General features: G+C 50.1%; 1 protein-coding gene across 1 annotated transcript in view; it reads left to right on the plus strand.

Moving 5' to 3' along the window:
- Positions 1-44: 44 nt before the first annotated feature.
- Positions 45-9,162, plus strand: part of LOC144220382 (G protein-coupled receptor kinase 4-like) — a 53,167-nt gene continuing 44,049 nt past the window's right edge. Inside the window, exon 1 of the mRNA XM_077750592.1 lies at positions 45-652. Within this exon, the coding sequence (XP_077606718.1) occupies positions 601-652 (52 nt within the window). The 5' untranslated portion in view covers positions 45-600. The remainder of the gene's footprint in view (positions 653-9,162) is intronic.

Here is a 9,162-nt window from a genome sequence, read left to right on the forward strand (position 1 = left end):
GGGCGGCGGCGGCGGCCCGGGGCCGCGGGGGGGTGGGGAGCCCGGGCCAGTGAGCCCCTCCTTGGGGTGGGGCTCGGCGGAGACTCAGGGCGGCCGGGGAGCTGGGCCCTGAGGGGAGCGTTGCCCGTACAAGACTCGCACGATGGGGCCGAGAGCCCGGGCCCTGGCGCGGCCGGGGTGACCGCAGAGTCCCGCGGCAGCCAGGCTTCCAGCTCCCGTCGCCCCAGCAGCTTCCCCGCTGGAAGCCAGGGCCGCGAGGGCGAGGGCGAGGGCTCCCCCGGCCGGCGCCAGCAGCGTCGGAAGCAGTCTCGGCGTCGCAGGCGGTCCCGGAGGCAGCAAAGCGGGTGGTGGCCGTGGCGGCAGCAAAAGCAGCGGCGGGGACGGAGGCGGCGGCGGCGGCTGGAGGAGCAGCAGCCGGAACCGCGACAGCTGGAGCGGCGGCGGGGCAGCTCCCCCGGGCCCTCCTGGGGGCCCCCCGAGCAGGTGGCGCCCTGCGAGCAATGCCCGAAGGCGGCGGAGCCCTCTCCCCCTGCCCCTCGCGCCCGCCGGGCCCGGCAGCGGCGGCCGCAGCGGCAGCGGCAGCGGCGTCGGTTTGGGGGCATGGAGCTCGAGAACTTCTTGGCCAACTCGCTGCTGCTGAAAGCGCGCCAAGGTGGGTGCACAGGGGCGCCCGACATCCCGCAAGCTCAGATCCTCCCGGGAACCCCGAGCCCCAAAGAGCCCCGACCCACTGTCCACTGGGCCTCGCTGTCCGGACCGGCCAGACAGCGAGGGGTCAGCTTGGGCTGCCCTAAGGCTTCGGCTGCTCTGTGCGCCCCCCTGCACCCCGGTGAGCACCTCTGGGCCCGAGTAACGGTAGCCTGCGTCCCGCTCTTGTGCGTGTGAACCTGCTGCTCAGTCCCGCAGCCTCCCGGCAGCCTCCAGGACGTCCGCACCAGGCTAGCAGGGTCCCGTCCGCAGGAGGAGGAAGCCAGACCCCCGAGCGAAGCAGGCCAGAAACAGCCATGCCCTGGTGGCCTCTAAAGGACGGAGAAGACAATCCTGGTAGCGACCGGAAGCAAGAACCTTCCATGAGTCTCTGTGCAGTTATTTTAGCTTAGCATTTTGGTTTTGAGGTTTGATCCGAGGCTTCATGGTGTGTGGAGTGGGTTTCACCAGGCAGGACGTGGTGACAGATTAAACAGTTCAGTAAGAATTCGCCCTCATATCCACGTAAGAGGCGCGGTTGAGCCAGGCCGTCCGCTCAGAGATGCCTCTGTCTGCACTGTCCTTCTCTTGCCTCCCAAGAGATTGGAGAGCTGGCGACAAAGCTGCGCATGGACAGCGCTCCAGCCGCTTTGCTCCTACGGGTCAGTGATGGAGCAGGTGCTTGGTGTTTGTGCTGCGATCGCGGTAAATGCCGGGTTCAGGGGCCACACTGACCAGAACTCCAGGGTTAAGATAATCTGGAAGACTGCCTCCCAGGGCTCGAGTCCGGTCCTGGGCTCACGTGTCCATGCGGTGGGCCTCCGGGTGACTTGGGATGCTTGTTGGGAAGCATCAATAAATTCATCTTGTGAGTAGAATAGTGAATAACGTTCGGTGATGGAACTTAACCTGGAATACAGCTATTTCAGATCTTTGGGTTTTGGTTCCTATTTACTCCTCTCCCCTTCCCATTAGTGTCCTGAGTGTTTTTTAAGAGGAAAGAGCTTCATTAGAAAGTGCCTGGTTTCTCAGCTCATTGGAGACTTGAGTCAGAAACGTTCAACAGTTCTCGAAGTAACAGTGAACTGGTGCAGAGAATTAAATACCTAAGTTAGGGCTTACATTTATTTAATTCTTTATCGAGAATTAACAAGTAGTGAATTTTTATTTTGTAAAGTGTTTCTTATATTAAGAGTTGAAAATAGGAACTTCATCTTCTCGAATATTTTTGTGTGTTAACCTGCATTTTTAAAAAATTTATTTTTACATTTATTTTTGAGAGGCAGAGCACAAGTGGGGGGAGGGTCAGAGAGAGAGGGAGACACAGAATCCGAAGCAGCTCCAGGCTCTGAGCTGTCAGCACAGAGCCCGATGCGGGGCTCAAACTCACAAACCTGACCTGATCATGACCTGACCTGAAGTTGGACGCTTAACGGACTGAGCCACCCAGGCGCCCCTAACTTGCATTGCTGAATGGAAGACTGAGGATGGGTGGGAAGAAATTGGGTCTTATTTCTCTGTTAAGACAGCGGGGGTCCCTCAGAGTAGTATGTTTCAGTGGAGTACTTGATTGTGTCTTGTGTTTCTCACTTTGAACTCAAGACTGGTCATAGAAGTGAACCATGATCTGGGCGCCCCAAGGGGCTCAGGTGGTTGAGCGTCAGACTTCAGCTCAGGTCATGATCTCACGGTTGGTGAGTTCAAGCCATGTGTCGGGCCCTGTGCTTATAGCTCGGAGCCTGCTTCGGATTCTGTGTCTTCCGTCTCTCTCTCCCCCTCCTCCACTCATGCTCTGTCTCTCTCTCTCAAAAAAAAGTGAATCATGATCCGTGGAAATCTGGTCTGACCCCTGCTAAACCTGTTTTCTTTCCACTGTACCATCATCCCTCGGTATAATGTACAAAAACGGACTGTTATATCAAGCATATTTCCTTATGGTGCTGTAGAGATTTGGTGACAAGGTAAATATAAGTGCTTTCTAAGTACTAAATACTTAAAACCAGCATTTTCTACCATAAAGCCCAAGATTGCACGATACTTTGAAAAGACTTTCAATTTTTGTTGCCTAAAGTATTAAGTCATCATGTTGTGATTCTTATGTGGTCTGCCCCCGTCAGCGGATAGTGCCTACTCCTGTGTTTGGAAAGAGTGATTCTGTCCGTGTGGTTAATGCTCAGAGAAGTTGAATATGAGATATCAGAAATACAGTACTAGATGCTGAGTGTTGATTGTAACTGAGGGCTGTTCTCCCAAGTCGAAGCAGCTTATTTGCTTTAGAGGCTCCTAGAGTGTGTCCTCGCAGGTGTCTTCTTGGACATGTGTGTGCATGGGTAGTTCCTCATGTAAGTGTTTCTGGCTCACGTGTTAGAGAATTGTTTGAAAGGGGCGTACGTAGCAGAGCAGTTATCTGCTGGCCTTGGGAACTACGCTGTTGGCTTAATAGTACGAGTGAGGCCATTTTCTGGGTTTATTTCAAATAAATTCAATCTCTCTCTTTATGGCCTCAAACAGATTTGTTAAACGAATGAACAGGATTTGTTAAAACCGTTCCTCCCTTTCTGGAATGCTGGTGGCGACAGCCACATTGACAAAGTTGTTTGTCACTCTGCCAGCACACTTTGAGAAGGTAGAAGACGATCAAACTGTTAATAAAGTAAGACACAAAATCACTGCTTTTTCCCCCCCAACTTTTAGGATTTTTTCCCGTGTAACACGTTTGTTAGTCAGTTCGTGAATTTTTGGAGCTTTCAATGATAACCTTAAATCGTTTCACATCATACTCTGAGGATATTTTCGCCCCATTTTCTCTCTTGGAGAAATTGACAGCATAAATACAGAGGGAAGAATAAAATGTGTGCACGTCTAATGTGGATTTTGGTCTTTTATACAGCAATTCCATTCTGATTACAGATGATAGCGTTATTTGCAGTTTGTTTAGCGTCTGACACATAGTTACTGTCTCTGTTATCATTTGTGCCCTTGCTAAGGCTTCTTCCCCAGGATTTTGGTGACAAGGAATCTCTGGAAGTAGCTTATAAACCCTTTGATTCCAGAGGTATAGCGGCCAATGTTTGTGTTCCCTTCATTGCACTCAGTTTGATCCCACAACCAAGAACTACTTAATGCAGTTTTGTTGTAAAAAATAACAACTTTTGTGTTCATTTGGACACATTCTTGTATGCTTACCATTCCCACCTCCCGTACAGCACAGCGGGCCCTCTTTGCCTTTTTCTTGTTCAGTTCTTTCCACCCTTCAGAATCCAGTCTGCCTTTGTCGTTGTAGCGTGTTCTGTTCTTCCAGTTCAGAGATGTTCTCTGCCCTTTGGGAATTTGGAACTTGGGGTTCACGACAGCATAGTCAATGATTCTTTTTCCAGCTAAATTGCAGTCTGTGTATAGGCAGGGCATAGCTCTTACCTTCACTTCTTATCCCTTTCAGTGCTGGCTGCCCATGTAACTGGGTACTTGGTAAACAATTGGAGATTAAGGGCGTGATTTGTTATTTTGCTAAATTCAAGAAAGAGAAAGTGAAATTCCTGTTGAAAACAAAAGGATTGGCTGGACTTGGAGGGAATAAAGTGTGTTCCAGGCTTGCTGCGAGCCTGGTGGCTGATAAGGTGGCTACCATTAGTGAGGGCTTGCTCTGCCCCGGCAGCGTGCTGGATTCCTGTTGGCCGTCATCCCAGCTAGTCCTGTCCCGCTTCGCCCAACCTGTGAAACCTGACAGGTGACACACAGTGTGGTAACGAGCGCAGTGCTTGGTGCTCAGGAAGTGCTCAGTAAATAGCAATAGTTGTGCTTGTAGATCTTGTGGTTCTGTCCAGTATCACAATAAGAGCTGGTACTTTAATGTGCAGCTGTGTTAATTGACCTTGAATCTGGTTCTCTGTAGTCCATTCTCAGTGTTAGATTTCTCAAAAGCATAGCTTTCCTTTTCCTAAATTCTCCCATGCGGGAGGTCCCTGAATCTCATTAATCCTGACCTTTGTTATTTCTCACGTCCGTCCCTTTGTCTCTACTTTCACCTAGTTCCCCCTGCCCCACTCCGATTGTCTCCTGTACCTCCTAAGTTGATGGAGGCCAAGTTGACTGAGGGCAAGAATTTCCTAGCTGGACTCTCCTTTATCGTCCCCAGTGCTGCTAGAACAGTCCTTCTAAAATGCAGATTTGTTCTCTTACTCTTGTGTTTAGAATTTGACCTTAGACCTCCACTCCGGGTCAAGTATAAACCCCTTATAGTGCATCATGGCCCAGAGGGTCCTCCCTGACCTCAGTGACCGGCTCTTCTCTCCTGGTCCATTTGCGGCTAAGTGTGTGGGAGCACGTGATGCCGCGCTAGCCGGTGACACCCGGTTCTTCCTTCACGCTCCGGCTCAGGCGTCTTTTCTGCGAAACTTCGACACTCCCGCCAGAGGCTTGATCATTCCATCTTTTGTGCCACTGCTGTGCCCGGGGCGAGCTGTTACTGCACTGGGCAGACTCAGAACGCTCTGGATGTCCCTTTCGTGTCACCAGCATCTAGCACTGTGCCGGCCCCCAGTATGTGCTCTGCAGGTGCGAACTGTGGCCAAAAGAGCCCGTCTCAGGAATTCTCTCAGTTCCCGCGGTAGCCAGAAATTCAGGTTTCTTTTTTTTTTTTCTATATTTTTTTATTTATTTCTAGGAGAGAGAGAGATACAGCATGAACAGGGGAGGGTCAGAGAGGGAGACACAGACTCTGAAATAGGCCCCAGGCTCCGAGCTGGCAGTCAGCACAGAGCCCGACGCGGGGCTCGAACCCACGAACCGCGAGATCATGACCTAAGCGAAAGTCGGATGCTTAACCGACTAAGCCACCCAGGTGCCCCAGAAATTCAGGTTTCAAACCAGGCTGTCTGTTTAGACTAGTGATCTGGAACTAGGGAACAGAAATTGAGATTTTATTCAATTTTTGGAACTTCTAAACGGTGAGTGGTTCTTACTTCATTTTGAATTTAATGTTTTTGTTTTTAGCGAATCTGTATTAAAATGTGAGTACCTACAACGCAGCCTGTAGTTCTCTTAATATCTGCGTGCCTGTCACTAGCAGAGACAGCAGGGGTCAGCCCCAACCAGTTAGGAAGTTAGCAAAAGGCCAGGCACGCGTGTTTTCCTTTTAGAGGGGAAACTCTCTGTTTTCACCCAACTGAAAGAGAGTTTCCAGTTCAGAGCACTCCTGCATTTGCTGCCCCCTCACCCCTGTGCTGACCCGTCTCACTTCCTGGCAGAGATACCGTGCCTGAGTGTTTGCACGGGAAACCCAGATCTCGTGTGAGTTGTTGGAAAACTGCTAGCGCATTTGCGAGGTTGACAAGGCTGCTGAACTGGTGGCATCCTCCCCCGCCCCTCCTCCCCCCACCTCTTGGGGCAGGTGTTTATCCCCTGTGACAGATGAGGGAGGGAGAAGCGAAGTGACTTGATCAAGGTCACCTCACTAGTAAATGGGAGCGTCAGGGTTCAACCAAGTTCTGTCTGGCCCCAAACTTATGCTCTAACCCATCATGTAATGCTGTCTGTTGAAAGACTTCCTTAGTTTACTGCTTCAATGGAAATGGGTTGATGTTTTGTCTTTAGCTTCTGGCATGAAAGTAGCTTTCTAGATGTGGGAATGTCGCTCTCTGGTTGGAAAGCGTGAAAGCACAGGTGACAGAAATTGGGCTGTGGCAGGGAAGGTGGGGGTGAGCACCATATTGTCATCTGACTAGTCTGGAGATGTCGTCTGTGTTAAGCAACGAGAACTGAAGAGCCAGCAGCGTTGTTCACAGTTACAGAGGAAGCCTGCACCAGATCCCAAAGTGCTGGCAGACGTTTGGCGATGGGGCAGGGCCTGACTGATGTCACTCTGAGTCTGGAAGGAGGGGACTTGGACCCCCCTCTCTGCTCCCTGTTTTTATTACATTTGCTTCAAGTTCTCCATTGGGTTAAACACAGTGTGTTTCCTTGTGAAAGGACAGCCTGCTAATGTCCCCTCATAGAACTAGGGACAAATTCTCTTTGAGCTAATTCTGTTCCACTAATTTAAAGACATTTTCCAGGGCTTAGTCGGTTAAGTGTCTGACTCTTGTTTCGACTCAGGTCATGATCTCACAGTTCCGTGAGTTCCAGCCCCGCATCAGGCTTTGCACTGATGGTGTGGAGCCTGCTTGGGATTCTCTCTCACCCTCCCTCTCTCTCTGCCCCCCCCAAAATAAATAAATAAATAAACTTAAACAAAAAAAAAGGTTTTCAAAATAATCCATAATAAAAAAAAAACCAGAGAATTCTCAGACTCTTAAGACTTTTGTTCCTGAAGGGCATGGAATAGTATCTTACTGTTTAGGCAGCCTGGGCTGCTGTAGCAATAACACAGACTGGGTGGCTTAAACAACAGAAATGTTTTTGTTCTTTGTTTTACAGTTATGGAGGCTAGGAATCCAAGGTCAAGTAACCAGCATTGTTGGTTTCTGGTGAGGCCTCTTCCTGGCTTGTGCAAAGCTGCCTTCCCCGTGTCCTCATGTGGCGTCTCCTCTATTCCCACTGAGACACAGAGGTTTGCTGGTGACTCCTCTTATGAACACACCTGTCAGATCAGAGCCCTAACTGGCTGACCTTCCCCAAAGGCCCATTTCCAACTACAGTTTACACTGGGGGTTAGGGCTTTGACATGTGAGTTTGAGGCAGAGTAGGTGGGGTACAAATCAGTCTATAATGCTGTACATTTTCCTAATCAAGTATCTTTTCATACTGAGGGTGATTCAACTTTCCTCTTCTTGAATTGCTTATTCATATCTTCTGCGTGAATAAGGGCAGAATTATCATCTTGATTTATAGCAGTGTTTTATATAATTGGGATACTAAATACACATTGCACAGATCTCCCACTCCCCACTTGCTCTATTTTCCTATTGCTGCTATAACAAGTTACCACAAACTACATGGCTTAAAACAACACAGAGTTATTGTGTTACAGTTCTGGAGAGCAGAAGTCTGAAAAGGGTCTCACTAAGCTAGGATCAGGGTGTCAGAAGGGCTGTGTTGCTTTCTGGAGCTTCTGGGGGAATCTGTTACCAGACGGAGAACCGGTTCTGGACTCAGGTTTGTCTGCTTGCTGCTCAAAAATCAATACTCCGGGGACCAGTGCCAATGGGAAAGGTTGCTTCAGGCAGGAAGTCGGCACCGTGGGGAGACAGGTGGACAGACGTCTCACAGACCATCTTCCCCGTTCAGGCCACGCTGGAGAGTTTTTGAGGGGAAGGCACGGGAAAAGGGAGGGGGCTGCATGCAAGAGAAGCAGGTGCTCAGACAGTTAGTCGTCCGTTGGCACGACCTTGAACAGACTCACTGGCATCCGTGGCAGCCGTTTTTGAATGTGGTCCACTTTCTCTTCCGGTCCTTCACTCCTCAAGGTCCTTCACTCCTCCAGGCCAGTGGTCTGCAAACCTCAAGGAAGAGGTTAGTTCGGCTACAGACCAAGGGAGTTAGGTCTCTTGCGAGAGAGACGAAGAGCTGGAAGCAGGTTCACCCCTAAGACCGGGTGGAGCACTGTTAGAGATTCATTTTGGGGGCTCTGGGGGGGGAGTCCATTTTCCTGCCTTTTCCAGCTTCTGGATGCCTCCTGCACATCTCAGCAATAATCGGTGTTAGCAAAGATGCCGAGTAGCTGCAGCCAGAACTCTCCCGCGCTGCGTGTGGGAGCGTGAAACAGGACAACCGTTTCGAGAGACCGGCACTTTCTCATACGGTTACACACACACCGACCCAGTGACCCAACGATTCTCCTTCAAGATACACCCAGTAAAATGGGCATATGCCACATAAAGCCTAGTACAAGAATGTTTGCAGCAGCTGTATTCTGAACAGCCTCAAACTGGAAGCAGCCCAAATGTCCCTCAAGAAGAGGACGGCTGGAAACACACTGGTGCGTGGATTGCAGTGCGGCTGGAGACACACTGATGCGTGGATTGCGGTGCGGCAGGAGACACTGGTGCGTGGATTGCGGTGCGGCGGGAGACACACTGGTGCGTGGATTGCGGTGCGGCGGGAGACACACTGATGCGTGGATTGCGGTGCGACGGGAAGGAAGAAAGAACTGCTGATACATGCACGAGCACAGGCCATCTCCAGAGCATCGTGTTAAGAAGAATCAGAAGACAGAAAAATTCTTAATGGTTCCAGGAATGTGAAGTGAAACTAATCCACAAGAATACCAATTGGAGTGCCGATTGCTGTGAAGAAGGGAAGAGTTGACGCTGAAGAGGCAAGAGTGAACTTTCCGGGATGATGGAAGTGTGTATTGATCCTGTGGACAATTATGTGGTGTGTATATGCTTGCACATTTCATTAAGACACGATGTTAAGATTGCCGCACGTTATTGTGAAGATTGTGTCTGTTACAAAGTTTTGTCTTGTTTTTTTATTTTTAAGGAAAAATTTTGTATAAGTTTGGGCCTCCCTGCTCCTAAACGTCTGGTAGAACTT

This window comes from Crocuta crocuta, unplaced genomic scaffold (genome assembly GCF_008692635.1).
Source record: "Crocuta crocuta isolate KB4526 unplaced genomic scaffold, BGI_CrCroc_1.0 scaffold179, whole genome shotgun sequence".
NCBI lineage: Eukaryota > Metazoa > Chordata > Mammalia > Carnivora > Hyaenidae > Crocuta > Crocuta crocuta.